This window comes from Sciurus carolinensis, chromosome 2, assembly GCF_902686445.1.
Source record: "Sciurus carolinensis chromosome 2, mSciCar1.2, whole genome shotgun sequence".
NCBI lineage: Eukaryota > Metazoa > Chordata > Mammalia > Rodentia > Sciuridae > Sciurus > Sciurus carolinensis.
Window position 1 is genome coordinate 188,983,163 of NC_062214.1, and position 25,173 is coordinate 189,008,335.

The window sequence follows — 25,173 nt, forward strand, 5'->3', positions numbered from 1 at the left end:
TTTTTTTTGTGCTGGGGATTGAACCCAGGGTCTTGTGCTTGCAAGGCAAGCACTCTACCAACTGAGCTATCTCCCTAGCCCATCATTTTTTTTTAATATAAAAAAATAACTATGTTGGGCTCTGGGGGATTCTGAGCAGCCGGGCAAATGTGTATCACACAACCCATGAGCCTTAGTGAAAAGGTGAACTTGGGTTTGGAGCAGCAGCTGCTGCCCTCTGGCTGAGTACAAGAACCCACCTTCTGTTACATTGACTTTTCCGTCTCCAAGCTTATCTCCAAGAGATTTGTAAGTGCTGATTTATCTAATAAACAACAATCTGATTTATAGGAGATCTGCCAAACTTTAAAAAAATTGTATTAGCAGAAATAGCACCAATTTGGACTGGTAGAAATAAGATAGTACAAAATTAAGAGATCTCTGGACCCTCGAAATTCAATAGGCAGAAAGAAGTCTAAGAAAACTATGCAGTAGACAAAACGGGCTATCTTTCACGGAAAAGTAACGATAACTCTGAGGGCACAAGCAAGAATCACAGCGAATCTCCTCAGGCCTTGCGTCCTCATTTAAAACTAACAATACGCACCCACCGTCACCTGGGCTTGTGCAGTAGATGCAGTTGTCACGTGACCTGGCTGATCCATCTCACTGCACACTTATGACTGCCAACAATTTCAAGTGGCCCAGAAGTCATCTGTTTTCTCTCCTCCATTCGGGTCCCCACTTTGCTAAGTGGCACTTTCACACTTCCTTCCTCATCCCCCAGTGCACCCTCCCAGACCCTCACCTTCACCTGGTGGCCACAGTTCTTATTTCATTGAGAAAAAGGAAGTGCAGAAGAGCACTTCTGTAAGTTCCCATGAGCGCATCCACCCCCAACTGCAACTGTGCCAGTCTAGTCTCCTTCCTTCCTCTGAGGAAGGGCGAGTTGGTGTTCCTAGCTCAGGCTGTATGCACCCTCCCATCCACTTCAACCACTTCTCTTTCCCCTACCATCATCACCATCACCATCACCATCACCATCATCACCACCATCATCACCACCACCATCACCATCATCATCATCACCATCATCACCACCACCACCACCATCATCACCACCACCATCACCATCATCACCACCATCAGCACCACCACCATCATCACCACCACCATCACCATCATCATCATCATCATCATCACCACCACCACCGCCACCATCATCATCACCACCATCACCACCACTATCACCATCATCACCATCATCACCACCATCACCACCACCATCACCATCATCATCATCACCATCACCACCACCATCACCAACACCACCACTGTCACTACCACCACCACCACCATCACCATAACCATCACCGTCATCATCATCATCATCACCATCACCATCACCATCACCATCACCATCACCATCACAGTCACCACCACCACCACCACCATCATCACCATCATCATCAATTTTCTTTCTCTTTTGTACCTTTCTCTAAAAATTTATTTTCCAAAAGAAAAGAAAAATAATACAAAAACAAACCAATGAAGTACATCTCTCTTGACTGCACCATCTCCTCCAGATACTGCCCATTTCTTTTCTGAATCTTTCCTACAAAATGCCTTAGAAGAACCGTCACAGGCTGGGCATGGTGGTGTGCACCTGTAGCCCCAGCCACTTGGTATTGCAAGTTTGAGGCCAGCCTGGACAACTCAGCAAGATCCTGTCTCAAAAATAAAATTAAATAGGATTGGTCCAAAAGAACTAAAAGCAGCATACTATAGGAATACAGGCATGCCAATGCTTATAGCAGTGCAACTCACTATGGCTAGTTAGGGAAGCAGCCCCGGTGCCCATCAACACACTAATGGATAAGGAAAATGTGATATGTATACACAATGGAGTTTTACTCAGCCATGAAAAAGAATGAAATTATATCATTTGCTAGAAAGTGGGTGGAACTGGAGAACGTTATGCTAAGTGAAATAAGCCAGATTCAGAGAGTCAAAGGTTGAATATTTTCTCTCATATATGGAAGCAAGAGAGAAATAAGAAATAAGACTGGGTGAGGTGGCGCATGCCTAATTCCAGCAGCTTGGGAGGCTGAGGCAGGAGGACCTTGAGTTCAAAGTTAGCCTTGGCAACTTAGCAAGGCACTAAGCAACTCAGTGAGAGCCTGTCTCTAAATAAAATACGAAAAGGGCTGGGGATGTGGCTCAGTGGTTAAGTGCCCCTCTGGGTTCAATTCCTGTTACCAAAAAAAAAGGAAGAATAAAAAAGGAGGGTCTCATGAAAATAGAAGGGAGAACAGTGGCGTAGAGGAAGGGGATGGAGTGGGAGGGAAGGGTGGAAAGAAGAGAAATTGAAGAATGAAACTGACCAAATCATGCTGTGTGCATGTATGTGTCTATCACAATGAATTCCACCTTTGTGTATAACTATAATGCACCAATGAAAAACAGTAAATACACAGAAGGAAGACCAGTAGAGCAGAGGAAGGGGAGGGAACGGGGAAGGCCTGGGCACTGAGCTGGAGAAACTGATGCTGTAGGCATTCATGATATGTCCAAACGAAGCCCACTATTATGTATGACTCTAATGCACTAATAAACATTAAAAATAAGGATAAAGTACTTCTAAACAACAACAAAACAGGATGGGAAAGTGGCTCAGTGGTGGAGTGCTTGCTCGGCATGACAAGGACCTGGGCTCAGTCCCCAGCACCACACACACACAGGAGGGTCAGACTCAGACTCAGCCTCCAATTTTGCTTTGCTCTCAATTCTCTCTCAATGGCTGCGTCATAACACACTGGAATACGCAGATGGCGATGACCTCCTCACTCCAGAATGTGAATGAGAGTCACACCTACACTGAACCGAAGCAGCCAGACACAGAAAACATAGAAAGGGGAAGCTGAACTAGATTGCGTAGCTCTGCAAAGGCCCAGGACAGAGCTGCATAAAAACCAGGAGTCCACCGGGCGTGGTGGCGCATGCCTGTCATCCCAGCAGAGTGGGAGGCTGAGGCAGGAGGATCGAGAGTTCAAAGCCAGCCTCAGCAAAAGTGAGGCACTAAGCAACTCAGTGAGACCCTGTCTCTAAATAAGGCACAAAATAAGGCTGGGGATGTGGCTCAGTAGCTGAGTGCCCCTGAGTTCAATCCCCGGTACCCCCCCAAAAAAGAAGTCCTTCGCCCTTAAAAATCGGTGGGTCACTACTATCAGTGGAGAAGAGGGTTGTGACAGGAAAGCACGCTAGGGGCTTCGGAGGCCCTGGCAACTAACATTTAGGCCTGAGAGGCGGTGAGATGAGTTTCCTCATCCTCTGTGCACCGAAAGATGCACCTGTTTCCTTCTCACTGAAAAAGGAGGTTAAGAGCCCCTGGGAAGTTTGCTCCCAAGAAAATTGCAAATGTGATATCCTAACCCCTGTCCATATTAAAACACTCAAAAATACTACATAAAAATATATACTTATATATTAAAATGTATTTTATATATTCATAGTTGCATATCTGTTTTGTTTATTTAACATATATATTTATACACATACATTCTAGAATACATATGAGATATATGTCTATATATTAAAAACCACAACGAGATACCACTAAACATCCACCAAACTGGAAAGCTGGACAAAACCATTTTATTTATTTATTTATTTATTTGCAATGCTGGGGATGGAGCTGAGGACCTTGCACATCCTGATCTTGCCACCCACACCAACCTTCACCCAGCCTTCCCCACCTGATTCCGGTCAAGCCCACCCTTCTGAGTGCTCAGCAGAGGATGCAATCACTTTCAGTCACATGATCTCTTTATCTGGTACCCTGCATTCATTCTGTTGGCAGATCTTATTGGTTTTCTTTCAAATGAACCCAGAATCCGACCATATCTCACCACTTGCCCATCTTCCTCTGTCCCTTCTCACCAGGGTTACTGCAATGGTCCATGTACAATGCAATGGCCCCCAACTGCTGGCCTTGGACCTCTGCAACATACTCCCAAAGAGATCCTGTTACAACACAAAGTAGAGTATTTCTCCATTCAAAACCTTCTGATGGTTTCCCAACACCTTTAGAATAAAATGCATGGCCTACAAGGACCTATGTTACCTGAACCCCAATTACTTGTCCATCTCATCTCCTCCTCTGTGGCAGTGGCTCAGGGCTCAGCACTTTCCTGCCCACTGGGTGGAACACTCCCCCATACCTGGTGGGCTCATCACTCCCCTCTTTCAGGTCTTGACAGAAGCATCACCTTCTTGTTCAGACCTCCTAACCTCCCAAGTGAAAATCATAAGCTCCATCCCAAACATCACAGACCTTCCCTGTTTTGTGTTTCTCTGCAGCATTTACCACCATCTCAGACACCAAGGATTTGACTTATCTGCCTTCCTTACTAGAACATAAGCTTCCTGAGACCAGGGATCTTTGTTTTGTTCACTGCTAGTTCCTAGAATCCAGATGTACCTGGCACATAGTAGATGCTCAATAGGTATTTGTTAAGTTAATCAAAGTACGTTTTCTGAAAGGTAGCCCCTGACTCAGGAGGCTTCAGGTATCCTAAGAACAGATGAAATGATCATGTGGGTTCAGTCCTAGGCCTGTCTTTGCTACTACCCAGTGATAAGGTGAACAAAAGACTGAATGACCTCCAGCTGGGGCTACCAAATTGGAATAGATTGAAATTTAGTCCAATAGCCAGATTAGCTCCTTTATTAATCCACCAGCTCATTCACTCCTCAGGCTTCTCCTGTAGGACTATCACTTGCTCATAACTGTCAGTTTGCTTGTCTGCCCAGCCATGCAGACGACCTCTCACCTGTACCCTTCATGCCCAGTCCTGCAGCTGGCACAGACGAGGCAAGTTGGTAAGGGGTAGTGAATGGACAGATGGAAGACAGATGCATGAGTCAGGGCAAGAGCCAGCCGCTGGGGAATTTACAAGGCATGTCTCCAGAACAGGGAGAGAGCAGAGGGGACCTGCTGGGGACAGAACATGGGACAGGCAAAGCAAGACACCAAGGTCTCTGCTAGATGGCCTCCATTCCCCAACTAGGAGAAAGCAGAGCAACCGGGCATAAAGGCTGAAAGGAGCCCATGTACACGTGGATGCCTCCCATGAGGCATAGCCCTGAATCACAATTAACTTACAGGGGATGATACTGATGACCTGGCAGCACCCTTCCAGGGCCTGTCACCTGACTCGGATGTCTGTTCTTTCCTCCTTTTGCCTCTGGGAAGGACACAGGTCGGCCCTACTGCTTGGCCCCTGCTCCTGTCCACCAAAGACTCCCACGATTGCAGGGGTGACGAAGACCTTCAGGAATGGGAACTCTGCCAGGCAGGCTTCCAGCATTTAGCAGAATACTCCACCTCTACATTCCTGCAGTCCTTGAAAGCTAAATGGAGATGAGTTTTGGGAGGAAAGGAGGAGATGCTGGGATGGACAGGCTAAATGCACCAGGCCAGGAAGACCATTGTAAGTCCCAACTATTCATTTTGGATGAAGCTGGGGACAGTGTGGACTTTGGATTAAGAAGAATACACGGAAGAAGAAAATTCAGGAAGACATAAAAATCACACCTAGCATTTGCCAAGCATCCGTTTTGTTCCAAGTTCAGTGTGGATGGGTGCTTCCATAGGCAATACGTTCTTTCCAAGGCATCTACTGACCTTGTGGAACTAGCTTCTCCAATTCTCAGGGGTGGTCCACGGCATTCATTCACTTAACATAAGCACCTACCATGCGGCAGGCCCTGTTCTAGGCTGGGAACACCACAGTGGACACAGACAGGTGTGGTTCATGCCTTTTCAGAGGGCAGATGGACAGTAAATAAACAGATATGTCTCATAACAAACAAACATACATCATACAAATGATAAATTTGCACAATTATAGAGAAAAATCAATTTTATTCTTACAAATGTAAAGGTGGAAATGATGGTTATATGGAAAACCACAGGGTTGGGGACTTAGTTTCCTCAGGGTGGCCAGAGAAGGCCTCCACTGATGAATGCACCAAGATTTGTTTCCAACATTTGCTACTATAAGTCATCATATAATAACTTCATATATGTCATTTGCATAGTGTGACTATATCTGTGGGATAAATTTTTAAAGTTGGGATGGCCCACGGCAGAGGGCAGAGGGAAGGAGGATGTGCATGCCAGAGAGGAAGAGGGTTGAGCCCGTCTTTTTATCTGGAACCCACTCCAGTGATAACTAGCCATGCGTGAGATAATGGCACCAGGCCATGCGCTCCACCCTCATGGCTCCATCCCTTCTTAAAGCTCGCACCTCTCAACATGTCATGCTGGGGATTCTATTTCCAATAAATGAACTCCAAAGGATACGTTCAAACCACAGCGGAGGTTAGAGACAGCTCCGTGGCAGAGCACTTGCCTGGCATGCGCAAGGCCCTGGTATGATTCCCAGCAAGGTGGCGGGTGGTGGTGGGGGGGGGCAAACTGAGGGATTCATCTCTGGGAGCACGTTGCCACCTAGGTAACACGGAAAACAACAGAATCCAACTACCACTTCTGGAGGACATTTCAAAGAGGTAAGGGTGAAGCAGGATAGAAGAAATAAGAAATGGGGAGAAAGGAGACACAGCAGGACAAGGAAGTACCATTTTAATTCAGAAGTTCTGCATACTTTTCTTGTCACTCCCCAAACCAGTCTCTTTCCCAGGTTTGTCATTTCCAAATTCCTAGGAAATCTGTAAATCTTAAAGTCACTGTAAATTCACCCAATTATTATAATTACCTATGCAGTGTTAATTAGACCACTAGATTAAGTATAGAAAGATATGATATTTTGAGAAACCAGCATTTTCTGTGAAACAGATAATAAAAACCATGTTAGTCTAAAGATCCTGAGAAGGACCAGGTCACCATAAATCTTGTAATTCCCAGACTGATGTCAGACCTACTCTACAGACCTTCCCATACCCACCCCTCATCAATTTTCTTCTAAAGAGAAGAGCTGGGAACCCCCAAAACACATCTCTCACTCTCAAGATGGCGCTTGTTCTCCCTTGAATATGTATTCCTTGGGTTTTTTTTATTTAATATTTTGTTTTAGTCGCAGGTGGACACAATACCTTTATTAATTTATTTTATTTTTATGTGGTGCTGAGGATCAAACCCAGGGCCTCACACGTGCTAGGCGAGTGCTCTACCACCGAGCCACAACCCCAGCCCCATATTCCTTGTTTTCCTAAATAAATTCCTATGCCTCTACTGACATGCTGAAATTCTTTTTGGTCATGGATGTCAAGGACCCCACTCTTCCTGAGTTGAGTTCCCCTCTCTTGCAACGGCTCGGGATCCTCTTTTGGAGATGTCTCTTCTCCCATGACAAGGGAATGTAAAACCCCTCGGAACATCCAGGACATTCATGGGAACTTTGTGCCCTGTGCTCCGTAAACAAAAGGAAACAGCAGTTCTCGTGTTACCTGTCCATCCAGGTATGACACACATCCGTTCATGCAGATTTTTAAGTCCTAAGCGCCCTCTGCTGCTGAAAGGTAAAAATGAACAAAGAGACTCAGTTTCACTCTTGAGATGGGGCAAAAAGGAAGTAGACTTACAGAACCCAGGAGATCAATGGATGCAGGGATCTCCTCGTGAGGGTCACAAAATCCCTGGAGGAAACCTGCAGGGGCTGGACAGATAGCCTAAATGAAGAGTTTGGGGGATTCGGAGCAGCAGCTGAGCAGAAGTGCTGACGGGGTGAACCCTGATGGTCACAGAGAAGACCCAGGTTCAACTTGGGCAGCTGGAGTCTAAGGTTTCCAAATGGTTCTACTGCATTCCCCTCAAAAATGTAGAGCCTTCCAGGGGCTCCACAGCCCCGTCGATACGTCAATATTTTCCATCTTTTTATACTTTAGCTACCGTGCATGCGTGCTCAAAGGCGCTGCACGGAGATTTTCATTTGCACGTATTTCTCTGATGACTACAAATGTTGAACACACCTGAAGACATTCCCCTCTTCCAGATGGGCTGGTGGGAACGGGCGTAGCTCAGTGGTAGAGCGCTGGCCTAGCATGCTTGAGGCCCTGGGTTTCATGCCCAAAACAACAAAAGCATGCTGGGAACATATTCAAAACCAGACAATTTATGAGACCGCCCTGGTTTTTAAAGCCCTGGCTTTCTTGTGTCTCCTCTGCACCTGTGTAAAAGGCTTTATGTTCAGTCAGGGATGAGAAGATGGCTAGGGCTCCTGCCAGCCTGCTGACCTTGCACGGCCTGCTCGCCGTCTTCTAGACCAGTGCACGTGGGAGCTTGCCCAAACCCTCTGCGCCATCTCTGCCTGGCTCTCCCTGCTAAGCTCCCTGCAGGCATTCGGGTCAGTTGTTTATCCAACTGAGATAGCAACCAAGGCAGCTGTGGTGTCACCTTCCCAACTGAGCCGTCCCCTGGGCCCTGGGGCTTTTCTAGCTCCACTCCTAACAAAGTCAGCTCCCCTCTCCCCGCCAGCAAAGCTGCTGGGCTTTGCAGCTTATCCAGCCTTGATCATTGACCTACCCTCCTGGGGCTGGGGGAGAGGAATCCCAGACTAAATGTCACAGACTCTCATTGTTACCTAAGGTTTAATAGTTGTTTTTTTTTTCTAAATAACTGCTGCTTGATTTGGATCATGCCTGTGGTCAATTTCCAGGGAGTTGAAATGGATGGTTTTCACAATTTTGTCCAATTTTATCATTGTTTTCTGGGGAATTTGCCAGGCTTCCCGCTCTGCCATTCCAGAAGTCATGGTCCAGGTCTGTTAGTTTAAGAATTTATTCCTAAGCCCTATTCAGAGTTCCTCTCCTCCCTGCCCCTACAGCAGGCTAGTGTGGCTGCTCTGGAGGGTTCCTTCTTCCCTTTCCTTTTTCAGGCACTAGGGTCACTGGTGGCATCAGGGCAGGGAAGAGGGGATTAGAAAGTGTCAAATTTTCTTATCTCTGGGCCAGGTGGTAGCCTCTTTCCATTGGTTGTGCTGTTTCTATGGCTAATCCTGCACGGCCCGATGGCTTCTGGGTAGGCAAGTATCTATACTGATTCTCTAAGGGGGTGTACGTGGGAATTTGAATGCTCTTTTTTTGAATGCTTTAAGTTTTTGATGCGTAAGAGCTGGCTCTGCCTCAACTTCTTTCATTCTCAGCCTTTCAGAGGTTGAGAACATAAGTTCCGGAGTCACACGGATCTAGGTTTGAATCCCAAATGTTGTACTTACTCCCGATGTGATCATGAACAAGTAACTAAAACTTGCCGGCTCTATCTTCATCTGTAAAATGGCAGAATGCTTTAGTCAGATTTCATTAGGTAAGGCTGTGGAGGAATAAATCCTAATTCTGGCTTCTAACAATAAAGGTTTATTTCTCACTTGATGTGACATTCAAGATGTAGACTAATTCATTTCTCTCTTTCTTTTCAGGACCCAGGCTGAGGAAACAGCCCCATCTGGGACACACATTCTCACAAGAGAGGGAAAAAAAACAAGATTGCTGGTGGAAATACAGCAGGACTCTTAACACTTCTGTTTAGACGTGGCAAAATATACCTCTACTCATATTCTATTGGCAAAAGCGGGTCATAGTCAAGCCTGACCTCAGGGAAGCTGGAAAGGACCCACATCCTCCAGGATGCAGTGCTGTCAGGAACCCAGTGATGATGTATGATCCCTAACAGAAAGAGCAACTTAATGCTTGAGAACAACATCACCACCTACTACAGGATAGTTAGTACCTTCTTCAGGTTGTGAGAATTCAGTGAAGTGAAGCACATCCAACGCTTAACAGAGCATTCTGCAGTTATTAAGGGCTAAATAAATGTTTAACACCATTATAATAATTGTCATCTGGTGCAGCTTCAAGTTTTTCTTTTCACTGGACAGGGCTACCTGTCCTGAGAGAAGGAAAAGGAAGAGTTTCCTAATTTTAATTTGGAGACAATAAAGCAATGAGTCCAACGTGCACAAGCTTTGGAACAAGGCAGATGATCTTAGACAAACTACTTAACGTAGTAGTTTGAGGATACCTAGGACTACCTTTTAATCTTGTATTTAGGGTCAAATTAACCTAAACCTGTTCACGCAATAAATATTGAGTATTTGGTGAATTACTGAATGCGGATTTTACATTAATTGCATAGATTCTATGAACTGTGTGCAGAACGTACAATACTGCTGTCTGGAAAGTCCTTTCCTGGTCTTTTCAATCCTTCTGTCTCACCTCTACCGCCTCCTCTGCAGAGAACTTCCCGATCACCTGATTTAAAGCACTTCCCCCGCCTCCAGTCACTTCCTGTTTTCTTAGCTACTCTGGGAACATTCAGAAATTGTCGTGTTCATTCGTTGGTTTACGTAATGTGTAACTCTTGTCATCTGAAAGTAAGCGCTATGAAATCAGGGATCATGCTGTCCGCGTTCCCACGCTCTGCTGTGAGCCTCAACATGCGTAAAACTAGAGACCCGAAGGAAGAACCTGGGAAGGTGAAGCCGGGAGGCTCCACTACACTCACTCCTTACTACCTCTGTCGCCCAACTAGCCCGCTCTTAGGTCACGCCCCCTGTGGGCGTGGCCTCCAATGTTGTGCCGGCCGCGTGCGCGCCCCGTCGGCTGGAAGCGAGCTACGTCACACGCACGCAGGCCCATCTCCCCCTCGATCTCCCGGCAGGCGTAAGAGGGGCGTGACCAGGCGCGAGGCCCCCGCAGCCGCCGGCGCTGCCGCCTGAGTCGCCCGCAGGTGCTAGCGGCTCTCGGTTCCCCGCCGCTCAGGCAGCTCGAAGGCCACTCTGTTTGGGGTCCTCGCCGCCCTTCCACGTCTCCCGGAAGAGGCAACCGGCCACGGCGGGTCCCGGAGGAGGTTTGCTGAGCCTGGGCCCTCTCCGGGCCGGCTTCTGAGGGGCCCGGCCGGGGAGGGCGACGAGGCCGCGGTGCTGCCGCCCCGGAGTCCTCAGGTGAGGCGGCGGCGGAGGCCAGTGGACCGGACGGGTCCGCTTGGGCATTGACGGCCCCAGGCGCGCGGCGCGGTCCTCAGCCGAGACCCATCCCTCGGGCTCCCGCGGACCGCGCTGGTCTTTGCCGGGGTCGGGACTGGGTCGAGGCGGCCGAGTCCCCTGAGCTGCAGCCGACGTGGCTTGCCGCGCACCCGGCTGGGCTGGCCGCGCCGCCCGCTCCAGACGTGGGGGCGAGGTGGCGAGCGCCGAGGTCAGTCCGACCAGCCCGGGGTCCGCGAACCGACGGGCTCCCCGGGCCTGGCCGGCCGGGCCGCAGCCACCACTCCTCGATGACACCCGGCCTTCGAGGCGGGCCCTGCGGTCCAGGTGCAGGCCCTCCTCAGCGTGGCCCTCGGCGTCCCGGGCAGCGCCCGAGGGTTCCTGAGGGCCTCGGGCCGCGCAGGCCGCTGGCAGTGTGTGTCACTGGGGCCAGTGCCCAGGGCCATCTTACGTTCGTTCCACTAGGTGGTCAGCGTTGAGGCTCATGCTGGTATTTTGAAGCCCTGCTAACGAAAATGGGAGGCAGGACATAAGGAATGAGTGAGAGTGCTTCGGCTGTCACACTGCAGAGGTCAATGCCCCAGTCACCACCGGTGTTCACCCGAGGTCGATACTTCACTTCGTTTGGAGTTTTATGTGTCAGAAAGTATTTCGCCTCCCTTTTCCCTTGATTTTACATAAACTCTGACAGAGTCCCTAATAGTCACATTTTATAAGGAAAAGCTTTAAGTGGTGAGTGTCTTCCTGAGGTTATTTAGATTGAGAGAGGCTGGATATGGGCAGGAAGGGGTTAAAAGGTGGGCATGGCTCCAGGTTGACTTAGATTTCCGTGTCTTAGGTGCCATCAAAACTCTTAACCTTTTCTACATTTGTAAAGTGGGTGTATCATGTGGTTGTCACATACTGTGGTTGTGAAGATTAAATGTGATAACGTTTGCACAGCATCTAACACATAAAAATTCATTCAGTACCTGTGTGGCTAGACGCTGGCTGGTAAGTCACTGCTGAGCAGAACAGACATGGTGTTTATCCAGCCCCTCCCCTCTTCCTTAACCAGGAGAGACATGTTAAAAAAGCATCCCAGAATTATAAAGCATGAAGGGTGTGAGGCAAAGAAAGGGTGTGAACAGAGAATGATAGGACCTAGTTTAGATGGAGGAAGGAGAACTCTGAAGCAGAGAACATTCAAGTGAACAAAGAACAAGAAAGAGTTAACCATGAAAGAGTCCAGGCAAAAGGGATGATGCTAACATTCAAGAACTGGTTGTAGACTTTTTTACAGTCCTCTTTCTTCTATGCCAATGAGGGTTAATGACTTCATCAACACCTTGATCTACTGTGGCATACTCTAAGTACTTAAATATATGTGTGGAATGGATATAATATGTAATCATATTTCTTACTCTGAACTTAATGTGCACATGTTAGGTACTCAGTATTTGAATTATTGAAAATGTAGTTTAGACATATTATGTATGTTCACTCCTAAATTATCCACAATAGTGCTTCAGTTTAACATTGATAACTTGTATTAATAGAAGTAGTTTTTTTCAAGTTTTAGACACCCCCACCCCACCCCACTATTTTGGGAATTTAACCCAGGGGTATTTTACCACTGAGCTCCATCCCTAGCTGTATTTGTTTTGTTTTGTTTTGTTTTGTTTTGTTTTGGTGAGACAGTATCTCACTAAATTCCTGAGGATCTGAGTCTGGCCTCAAATTTGCTAAATTCCTGCCCTAGTCTCTTGAGTCACTGGGATTATAGGTGTGTGCCACTGCACCTAAGTTTTAGCACTTTGAAACAAATTTCAGATATTGTTTTTATTTGGTTGGGCTGGTATTTGGCCAGACTTACCACTCGCTATTCAGGTGCCAAACTAATTTGCTAGGACTGCTGTAAGGAAGTATCAAAGAATGGGTGACTTGGACAATAGAAATTTATTTTCTCACAATTCTGAAATCCAACATTAAGGTATTGGCAGAGTTGGTTTCTTTTGGGACTTCTCTCTGGCTTGCTGATGACTCCTTTCTTCCTGTCTTCACATGGTCTTTTCTATGTCTATTTGTGTCCAGATTTCCTCTATATTCTGTATGGTAAGTACATTTATTTTCACCATTTTCTAGATAATGTTTCTCAGCTTTAGTTAGGTTTGCTCAAGGGTACCTAGCTAGTAAGAAATAGCGTTAGGATTTCAACCCAGGACTGTCTGACTCCAGAACCAATAACATTCTGCTATTATGTCTTACTGATATTTCATATCCTTTTTTCAGGTTTGCCAGTAGGATTATTCTACTACCATCATGTCTTGGTTTGTTGATCTTGCTGGGAAGGCTGAAGATCTTTTAAACCGAGTTGATCAAGGAGCTGCAACAGCTCTCAATAGGAAGGAAAACACCAGCAGCATCATATACAGCAAAAATAGTGACTATCCTGAACTTCATCAGCAAAACACAGATTTGACTTATCAGACCGAACCAAAAGCTACTTATATTTCCACAGCAGCTGATAACATTCGAAATCAAAAAGCCACCATTTTAGCTGGCACTGCAAATGTGAAAGTAGGATCCAGGACACCCGGGGAGGCCTCCCATCCTGTTGAAAATGCTTCTCTTCCTAGGCCTTCATCCCAGTTTGTTCGAAGGAAGAAGTCAGAACCTGATGATGAGCTCTTATTTGATTTTCTAAATAGTTCACAGAAGGAACCTACCGGAAGAGTGGAAATCAAGAAAGAAAAGGGCAAGGCACCTGTCTTCTCAAGGTCTCGGACATCAAGTGTCAGTTCTGTGAACACAGGTGTAACCACCATCAAAACCTCTGAAGAAAATCCTGGGAGCCAAAGCCATGGTAGTTCATCAGTCCTCCATTCTTTCAGAATTAAGCAAATTGAATATGTCATCAAAGCTTAAGATGTTGTCATAGTATTTCTCATCTATTCTTCAGTCTGTCCCACTGTCTAAGAGCAGGCTCTCTGCCAAGGTGTGGTGTAAACAAGGGAGGCAACATTTAATGCTGTCAGTCAGTATTCCATTATAAGAGGGACCTCGGAATATTGTCTGTTGGGTAACTACCAAACCAGCGTCTAGGAAATTATGTCATATTTAATTCCCATTTTAAGAGAAAAGAAAATTTTGAAATCTGAAATAAAGTGTAGTTTAGATTGAGAGTATCTCAACCTATTTTTGTTATGGGGATCATAAAAAATGACAGGAGACTGTACTTCACATATATTCTAGTTGGGGACGGGGTGTAAATTTTTTCTCCACATTCTTCAGAAGTAAAGCTGAGAGACTGAACTTCAATTCAAGTTGAAGAATTAAAGGCATTGATCCACTAGTGAAGTAAGAGGTTAGAATTTTGGTTTGCAGTGGTTTTATGAGTTGTAAAATTACCTTTACAGATACATCTCATCTGTAAAATAAGGTTAACAGGGTAATGTGGCTAATTGAAGTATTACTATGCAGTATAAAATTGCAGTAAACATGATAGGTTTTTGCAGAAGTTCTTTATAGAATTCAAGATTAATGGAAATGTTCTTAAATGTTAAAGCGTCTCACTGTTTTGGCTGTTAGTGAATAAAATCTGTATCTTCAGGTTAAAAAGTTGTATAAAATCATGGGTTTGGAGCTTTGAAAACAGAAGCATGCAGTAGCAGTTGATTATGTTTACACATTCCTAAATTTCTTCTCAACTATCTTTTGATTAATTATACGTGATTTATCAAGAACCTACTGAGTACAAGGATAAAGAAGTGTCTAGTAGGTAAGGTAGACATGTAAGCAGATAATTATAGTGTAATAAATGAAGTAATTAAAGTATTTGTCAGAGTGTTGTGGAAGCCACCTAAGATATTAACCCATTTTATCCTATTGTCCCAGATGTGGAACACCTATAAAAACTTAATTGTGGTATATAATATATGATACAATTATATAATTATAATATGAACATAATTATAATAACACAAGTTTTAGATTATTATTTTCAACTTTTTTTTTGTACTGGGGGTTAAATCCAGGGGTGCTCACCCCCAGCCCCTTTTATGTTTTTAGACTGGGTCTCCATAAGTTTCCCAGGCTGGCCTCAAACTTCTGATTCTCCTGCCTCAGCTTCCCCAGTTGCTGGGATTACAGGCATCCACCACTGTGTTTGACTGTTTCTAGCTTATTTTAATGCATCAATTGTGTTGAAGTATTTGCAGAATTGAAAACTTGGGACTTAATGGGTTATAAAGAAAGGATTCATAGTCTATATTTTGAATTGGGTCTTAAAGAATGAGTAGGAGATTGTTAGAAGAAAAAAAAAAGGAAAAGAAATTGGAGATAACATTCCATTCCATGCAGATAACAGGTCCATAAAAGGTTAGTAGAGTTAAAAAAAAAAAAGGTACAAAAAAGTTCTGGTAACACTGAGTATGAGATGCACGGCCATGAAGAAAGTGAAGCCTGGAAAGGGGAGTGGTTCGTGAAGGCCCTTGTAAAACACTTTTGACCTGTTTATAGGTTCCTGTACATCACTGATAAGAATTGACCCCTGAGTGACCTGTGGTAGAATCACTTGTGTTGACTAAGAAAAAATGGATTTTGGTTCCCCCCCTAGCCTCAGTGAATCAGATTTCCCGAGGATGGTGCCAGGCCATCTGAATTCTGTCTCCTATGTGATTGGTAGGCCATTAAAAGCTGGAAGTGACTGCCATAGGCAGTGTAATGCTTACAGAGGTCTTTAGGCCAAGAGTTGACATGAGTAATTCTAATACTTTTAAGGAAAACAACTTCAATTTAATTGTAAAGAACAGACCAAAGGGAACCTGGTTGGCAGGGAAATGAAATAGAACCAATTATAATAGTACATCAGTTATAAGTTTGTTTCTCTAGGGTAGAGTCTCAACCTCAGTACTATTCACATTTTGGGTCAAATAATTTATAGCTGTGGGTTGCTGTCCTGTCCTTCATAGGGTATTCCTGCATCCCTGGCCTCTTAACCCATTAAATGCCAACCAGAAATGTATCCTCATATTGCCAGATGTCCCTGTGGGGCACAATCACACGAGATTGAGACTCAATGCTTTAGGATGCCCAGAACTGGAGATGTTGAGTCATAGGGCATGGAGTAAAGTCCAAGTGGTTTTCTGAAAAGGTCATACCCACTTACACCCTGGCTGGTGGTGGTTAGGAATTTCTTCTGCTCCACATTCTTACCAACATTTGATATTTTCATTGACTTTTTATGTTTTACTAATCTTGTCTGTCATTGTTATTTATTTCCTTCACTGCTAGCATGATTGAGCATTTTTTCAAATATTTGACTGCTTTTTCTGGGAAGTGTCCTTCAATTTTTTGTGGTACTGGGGATTGAACCCAGGGCCTCACACCTGCTAGGCAGTTGCTCTACCACTGAGCTATATCCCCAGCCTTCTTTATAGATTTTATTTATTTATTTATTTATTTGTTTTTATTTTTATTTTTTACAGTGTTGGGGATTGAACCCAGGGCCTCACATATGCTATTTAAGTGCTTTACCACTGAACCACATCCCCAGTCCCTTTTTTTTTATTTATTTTTTTGTAGTTGTAGATGGACATATTGCCTTTATTTTAATTGTTTATTTTTATGTGGTGCTAAGAATCAAACCCAGTCCCTCACACATGCAGACAAGTGCTCTGCCATGGACCTGTAGCCCCAGCCCCTTTATATATTTTAAATGCTAATTCTTTCTCACTCTGTTTTACCTTGGCCCCCTATCCCAGACTCTGGTGTCTCAAAAAGAAGTTCTTAATGTGGATGAATTTTTCAGATTTCTTAATGGTTTAACTATTTCCCTATTTACCTATATTATCTTCTAAAGTTTTTATGGTTTTGCCTTTCATATTTAGGTGTTTGCCGAAGATTGATTTTTGTGTACATTGTGAGATAGGCATCCAAATTCAGATTTTTTCCATATGAAAATCAGCTATCCCAGCAATATTTATCGAAGCAACTAGCCTTTCCCTACCAGTTTTCAGTACCACCTATGTCATACATCAAAACTATCCATCCATTCCTTTGTGTTTCTGGACACTTAATTAATTCTATCCCAGTGCCATATTGTCTTAATGTAGTTTTTAACTGTATTTCAGTATCTGATAGGGCCACTTCTACCTTGTCATTATTCAAAACTGTTTTGGCCATTCTTTAACTTTTGCACTTTCATGTATATTTTAGATTTGCTTGTCAAGTTTCATAAAAATTCTGTTGGTCTTTTTTCTTTTTACTTCTATGTAGACAGTTTGGTAAGAATCAGCATTCTTACTATATTGAGTTTTCTAATCCATTAATGTGGTATAATTTCAACTTATTTTTAATGTCTTTCATTAATTTATTTTCTCCACAAAGATTTTGCATAATTTATGTTAAACTTATTCATATTTTGAAGATATTATAAATGATATTTCTTAAAACTTCTTATTGTCATTGCTGGTATGTTGGCATTTGTATATACATTTTAAGCAACTTGTACATAAATGAATGTACAGAAAAATATGTACATACATTTTGAAACCTAAATATACATATTTTTCTGTACATTTAGGTTTTCAACAACAGTCATATCATATATGGATAATGGCAGTTTGGTTCTTCTTAGCTTTTTTATCTTTTGGTAAAACCTTCTTGCCTTACTTCGTTGTCTAGGACCTGACCACCAATTTTGTATCTTTTCCCTTATCTTAAAGGGTTCCTTGATTTCATGTTAGATGTTTCACAGATACTTTTTAATCAGGTTATGAAGATTCCTATATCTAACTACTTTGGGTTTGTATCATGTTGGATTTTAGCAGTTTTTTCATCTACCTATTGAAATGATAGCATGATTTTTCTTCCATAATATTCTATAGTATACAATTCAATTCAATTGGTTTTTTTAAAACATAAAAACAAACTTAACTTTCAGGTGGCTAATATTCTGTTTAGGATTTTTACATTTATTTTATAAGTGAAATTGACCTGTAATAGTGCGGTTTTAATATTATAGTTATGTTTGCCTTATAAAATGAATTGGAAATTATTCCCCATTTTTCTCATCTTAATTAATTGGTGTAAGACTGAGATTACTTAATCCCTGAATATTTGCTAGAACTCACTGGTAAGACCATCAGGTCTTGGGATATTCTTAGTGAAAATTTTAAACTATTAATTTAATTGATTTTTCATTTCTTAAGAATTTTTCTATTTCATGTACATTTTGGGAAGATTAATTTCAAAAAAATAAGTTGTCACAGCTGAAACTTGAACACAGTCATTAATCTGTTCATGATTATTTTGAAGAAACCAAAATGTGACCACACCTACTACCTGAAGAATATCAGTATCTGACATACCTTAGCCTGGGCCTTGGACTGTACTAAATGCCTGAGCACCTTTATTGAAGAGTAATCATCATACTGTAAAATGCATATATTTAAAGCATACAATTTAATGAGTTTCAACGTCATGTACATTTCAAAACTTATCTGCTTAATATTGTTTATATCTACCAGAGAACTACTTGTGGTTATGGTGAAAATTTTTTTTTAACCTATAGGGTACCCCAATGCCACTTTTTATTTAAATTTATTTATTTATTTTAATATTTTTGTCAAATGTATTTTTAAAATTATGTTTGTCTATTTTTTTTTTTTTTAAAAACTTCCCCTTAATTCCAATCATGAGATTTTTTCCTAGTTTTAAATGTTGCTTTCTAGCTTAATTGCCTTGAGGTCAGGTTGCATGGTTTGTATGATACCAATTCTTTGAAATTTGATATTTGTTTTATGTGCTGGTGAGTGATTTTTTTATGTATTCTGTGTATCTTTGAAAAGGAAATATGCTTTGTACTTAGATCCTATGCAATATATAGTTATAGAAATATAGATCTCATATTAAATTTGTAAGTTATGCTTTCAGATCTTCTTTAACCACTCTTTGCTAACTTGATCAGTGACTTTTTGCAGTCAATTTGGTTTTTTTAAAACTAAGAATTGAACCCAGGGGTGCTTAACCACAGAGCCATAACCCCAACCCTTTTTTATATATTATTTAGAGACAGGGTCTCACTGAGTTGCTTAGGGCCTCCCTAAATTGCTGAGGCTGACTTTGAACTCATGATCTTCTTGCCTCAGCCTCAAAGCTGCTGGAATTACAGTTGTGGACCTCTGTGCCTGGCTACATCAATTTTTAAGAACAATTTTATTTGGAATATTTTAAAACCTATATCAAGTAAGCAGAATAGTATTATGAACTCTCTACACCTGCCATCCACCCTCAGTACTGATAAACACTCCCATATTTATTTATTTTAGTTTTTTTTGTAGTTGTAGATAGACAGTATATCTTTATTTTTATGTGATGCTGAGGATCAAACCCAGTGCCTCACACATGCTAGCCAAGTACTCTACCACTGAGCTATAACTGCATCCTCTAGCATGCCCATATTCAAAGCATCATCTCTATCCATTCCCTACCATACTTGATAATTAATTTTGGGGATATTTTTTCTTTCAGGAAAATTTATGTCTGTTGAAATATAAAAAAATCCTAGCTGTACAGGCAAATGCTGCACTAATGTAACCCACACTTTTATCATGATAAAGATTTGATTTGCACCGTAAAGTTTCTTATGCACCTTTTCAGTTAATCAGTTTCCATCCCTGAGAGTGCCCACTCTTAGGATTTTTTTTTTTACCTTAGTTTTTGCTTATTCTACGACTTTATGTAAGTGGAATTATACCATATGTACACTTTCCACTCTGACCTCTTTTGCTCAACTATATTCATGCCGTTCATCCATGTTGTTGATCCTTTACATTCTCTTTTTGTGTGGTATTTTATTTGGATACACCATAGTTTATTTGGTCTCTCTATGGACATTAGGATTTTTTATAGTTTTTAGTTAGTATGAAGAAGCTATGGACATTTTTGTACTTGCCTGTTTTGGACAAATGTTTTCATTACTCTTGTATAAACACCTAGGAGTGAAATTGCTGGGTTGAACAGTAGGTGCAGCTTTAATTTCAGGAGAAATTGAGAGATGTTTTTCCACAGTGGTTGTGCCATTTTGTACTCCCACCAGCCGTGTATGCAAGTGCCCATTGCTTCATGTCCTCACCAGCATTAATCACTCTAGCTGGTATATATGGGTTCTCATTGTGATTTTAATTTACATTTCTTTGATCACTGAAGATGTTGAGCTCTTTTTGACTGATTACTGACCATTTGCTTATCTAACCCTGTAAGAATTCCTTTGCCCGTATCACTTAGACATAGTTCATTTTTACCATATAATTTTTAAATAAAGTGTACTTGCTGAATTTGTTAACTTAGTAACAATTTAAAACAAGATGAATCTGAATTCATGAGGCCATGTATCTGGTAAGGCATTTTAGATTCCAATCTGATAAACAGATTTTGTGACCAGTTATTACTCTCCTCCTCTTGAAACCCACAGCTGTTCTGGTGTACCTTCCCAATATTTTAGTGTCAAGACTTTTTTTTTTCCCCCAGAAACTAAAACACAGCCACTCAAATTATCTCAGCATTTCTTCTTCCCAGAACTGTATTCTTACCTTCTGTATCCCCATTTATTCAGTGTGCCCAGACTTTAAGTGTCCTCAGAGGAAGTCTGTAGGCTTTATTTGTGGGAATGAATTTCCATCAGAGGGAAGGGCAGTCTATTGAGAATTCGTGGTGTTTTGATGTTGTTTTAGCTATAGCAGTCAACTTGAGCCAAAAGGCATTTTACCACAGTAAGTTACTAACGTATGCATGGTGTCCATGCCAGTCTAACAAATGCGTTCTTTTTATACAGAAGCTGCTAATAATTCAGATTCTGGTGCTGAAGGCCAAGAGGATTCTTCAAAGGAAAATGCATCATCAAGTGCTGTTTGTGCTGATCACAACCCAGCACCCAGCGATAATGGCAAATCCCATGAACTGTCTAATCTTCGACTGGAAAATCAACTGCTGAGGAATGAAGTTCAGTCTTTAAATCAGGAAATGGCCTCATTACTTCAAAGATCCAAAGAAACTCAAGAAGGTAACTTTATTTAAATTTTCCAGGACTAGGAATGTAACTTCCAAAAGTAAAACTAAAAATTTTATGTCTAATCACAAGCAGTTTAGATGAGACTTGTAAAATGGTATCTGCCTTAAAATAGAGGGCCTAAGTTTGGAAATGGTACTAGCCCAAAACAGAATATTGCTATTTTGGCATTTATTTAGGAACCCCTAAGTCTGATCAAACATCAATAATTGCCTAGTTCATTTTCTTAAGGGGAACTATTCGTACGTAAAGTGGACACTGGTAGACAGGGTCACAGTATTGTCACTTCCGGAGGCATCAATGTGCATGGAATCTAGTTTTGAACAGTGTCCTTAGAAATTTTGTGGAGAGGTTGCCCTGAAATAGAAAACCCTTAAATTTCTCAAAAATGACTAATTTAAAAGGAAATAATCTCCAGACTGAGGTAGTGACAGGGGAAGTTGTGAGTGTTATTTTAAGTGTGATTGAGGAGGAAGCAAAAGAGAGAAGAAATGGCCACCATGGTCCCCGGTGAGAAGACTTAGAGGACTGGGAGAAGTTTTGCCCAGGCATGGAAGGAGACCCAGGAGAGCAGAATAGGAAGATTGTTTAAGACTAGTAGACTGACTTTAGAAAAAAGCTTCACTTTACCCAGATTCATGTAGATACAGAGCTTCTTCTGAAACCCTGTAAAGTTTGCTTCAATTTAAGAGAAAAAAAAAAACCACTTTTCTTGGTGACAAATTACAGTTAGCAGATGATATATCCAGATATAGAAATGCTCTTATATTCTGAAATGAAATACTATAATGCCCTTTTAAAATTTTTTTTTTTAGTTGTTGATGAACCTTTATTTTATTTATATGCAGTGCTGAGAATCAAACCCAGTGCCTCACACATACCAGGCAAGTGCTCTGCCACTGAGCCACAACCTCAGCCCATATAATGCCTTTTTTTTTTTCCTCATCAGTACTGGGGATTGAAACCAGGGCATCTTCAACCCCTCCTACCTTTTTCAAAAATTTGAGGCAAGATCTCACTAAGTTGCTGAAATTACCCAAACTTGTATTGACAGTCCTGCCTCAGCCTCATAAACTGCTGAAATTAGAGACATGTGCCACCATGCCCAGCTCTACATTGCTGTTTTTTGCACCAACATCCTAGGTTAAAAAAGCATCTCTTTGTAATAAGAATTGAAAGAAACAGATTCTTTCCTGTGTCTATTTTGAAGTTTTTATTTACTTTTGTGAGGGAGTGGTTCCTGGGGATTGAACCCAGGGCCTTCAGCCTGCTAGGCAGGTTCACTGTCACTGAGCTGCACCTGTCCCCTAGTCCCTGTATTTACGGTTTTATTTTTGTTGTTGTTGATCCTAGGCTGTCCCTTCAGTTTGAATTTCCATTCTTCTGCCTGTCTCTAGCAGAACTCCACAGATTTACTGATCATTTTGCTGTTGTTGACACTTCTAATATGGGCTGCCAAATACTTTATATCTCCAGAAAAACAACATTGTAGAGGAACAACTAATTTCTTGCCCCTTTCTAACCTACTCACTGTAATATAGGTGTGAATATTGACCTTGAAAAATGGTCGTCCCATTTGAGGCAAAAAAAAAGTGAAGTTATTTGTAAGCTCCTAATTTTGACAATAAGTACCAAAGAGACAGGGATCTTTATCATGAAAAAGGTGTGTAGTTTTGCTTATATGAGAAATTTTTTTTTTTTTTTTAGAATTAAACAAAGCAAGAGCAAGAGTTGAAAAATGGAATATTGACCATTCAAAAAGTGATCGAATAACTCGAGAGCTCCGAGCCCAAGTCGATGACCTTACTGAAGCAGTGGCTGCTAAGGACTCCCAGCTGGCCGTACTGAAAGTGAGACTCCAGGAGGCTGACCAGCTGCTCAGTACTCGCACAGAGGCATTGGAAGCCTTACAGAGTGAAAAGTCACGGTAAGCAGTTCTATCGATAATGAAAAACACAAGCTAGAGTGACCTTTCCAGGACATGTAATGGTAAGTATTACCTAGCTTATGAATACTAGCTTATGAAAATTAAGCTTTTTGGAAGTTTGCAAAAGGAAAAATTTCTTTTGGTAATGTTGGAAACTTATGATTAAAATGGATTTATTGTTTGAATCTTGGAATGCATTGTTAGCAAATTTGAATTTTAAAATATTTGAAGACATAGTGTCATTAATCTTTGATTTATGGTATGTGCTAATTATATTTAGAAACCTGAAAATATAAGTTATATGCCATTAGAAAGGAAAAAGATTTTTCAAAGAATATTTTAGACAAGCCAACTTTTTTGTGCTTAACACACAGATGCTATAAAAATTATTCTGCCTTCTCATTTGTACACTGTGGAAATGTGCTAGTTCATGTGATGTGTTTTCTTATAGAATAATGCAGGATCACAATGAAGGCAGTAGCCTACAGAATCAAGCTCTGCAAACTCTTCAGGAGAGACTGCATGAAGCTGATGCCACTCTGAAGAGAGAGCAAGAGAGCTACAAACAGATGCAGGTAAGAAAGGAGATGACAGGGTTCTGATGTTTGGACAGAAATCACTTCTTGCTGTTTCATAACCCATTTATTTCTCAATAAAATTCTGTAGTACGTTTCAAAAAAGTCTCTGACAAAAACTACATAATTAAACAATTAGCTTGATCCTTGTTAAATTTATTTTATATGCAAGATATAATTAAAATAGTTAATAATCATTAGTGATAGGCATATTTCACTCAGTTCAGATTGCAGTAACCATTACTGTTATGTGAATAAATGCTGGTTTGGGGCATCCTGTTTATTCTTCTTGTTTAAGTTTTTCTGATAACAGTTTAATTCATTCATTTCAAGAAAAAATTATATATCATATTATTTGTAGTTTTCATCTTAAATGGACTTTTATTTCTAGCTCGGTCTCAGCCCTGTCTGCACTTTAAATCACTTGTATAATACTTCCCTGATGCCCAGTCTCCACTTCTGTACAATCTGATTCAGCTGTATGAGGCAGGGCCCAGGAAGTTTGTTTTTACAAGAGTCACAAGTACTACTTACTATCTAGCAGGCAGCTGGGGTTTTGAATCACTGATCTGAGCCCTCTTTTTAGCAGGTAAAAATAGACCAGCCCTGAAAGTAAATATCAAGTAATATGTTTTGTTGTTTTAACATTTTACTCAACATAGTATATCTAAGGTTTGAGCAACCCTAATGTGAAAGCCTTAAATCTGAAATTCTCCAAAATCTGAAACTGAGCACCGTGATACCACAATGGAAAATTTTACACTGTAAAACTGCTTTATGCAGAAAATTATTTAAAGTATTATGTAAAATTACCTTCAAGCTATGTGTATAAGGTGAAACATAAATGAATTTCATGTCTAGACTTGGGTCCCATCCTCAGAGTAGCTCATTATGTAGGTGCAGATATTCCAAAAAATCTGAAAAATAACCAAAATCTAAAACACTTCTGGTCTCAGGCATTTTGGATAAAGGCTAGTCAACTTGTATTATCATCTCAACATGTAGTCAATATTAAAAATTATTAATGAGATATTTTATATTCTATTTTATATACTGATTCCTTAAAAACATTATATTTTATACTTACACACATTTCAATTCATTCACTAATTTTTTTTAGTTATACTTGATCTGTATTTAGATTTCATAAAATTTACAGATGAACAGGTAGATATCTAAGTATATTAAGAAATTTCTGAGAGCAGATGTCTTCTCAGAAATGAAAGACACAGTTACCCCATGGCCTAGCAGTTCTACTTCTAATATATATCCAAGAGAATTGAAAATATATGCCTACATGAAAACTTGCATGTGAATGTTTATAGCAGTATTATTTATAATAGACCAGAACTGAAAGTAACACAAATACCCATCAGTTGCCTCATGGGATACATACTGTGAGATAGCCTTACTGGGAACTCAGCTATAAGAAATAATGAAGGATTTATACATGCTGTAACAAGTATCAGTACTTGGGTGAACCTTGAAAATATTAAAAATTAAAGAAGACACAAAGACCACAGGTTGTGTGATTCCATTAATGTAAAATATCTAGAGTAGGTAAATCCATAGAGAAATCAAGTGGATTAATAGTTACCAGGGGCTGTGGAGGGAGGACGGGTGTGGGATGTATTTTGGGTT

The 25,173-nt window shown here is 41.4% G+C and overlaps 1 protein-coding gene across 1 annotated transcript in view; it reads left to right on the forward strand.

Annotated features, from left to right (window-relative positions):
• The first annotated feature begins 10,695 nt into the window (after positions 1-10,695).
• Golga5 (golgin A5) overlaps positions 10,696-25,173 on the forward strand; it is a 39,781-nt gene continuing 25,303 nt past the window's right edge. Inside the window, exons 1-5 of the mRNA XM_047541256.1 lie at positions 10,696-10,940; positions 13,251-13,824; positions 20,797-21,024; positions 22,738-22,957; positions 23,409-23,532. Coding sequence (XP_047397212.1) covers positions 13,281-13,824; positions 20,797-21,024; positions 22,738-22,957; positions 23,409-23,532 — 1,116 coding nt within the window. The 5' untranslated portion in view covers positions 10,696-10,940; positions 13,251-13,280. The remainder of the gene's footprint in view (positions 10,941-13,250; positions 13,825-20,796; positions 21,025-22,737; positions 22,958-23,408; positions 23,533-25,173) is intronic.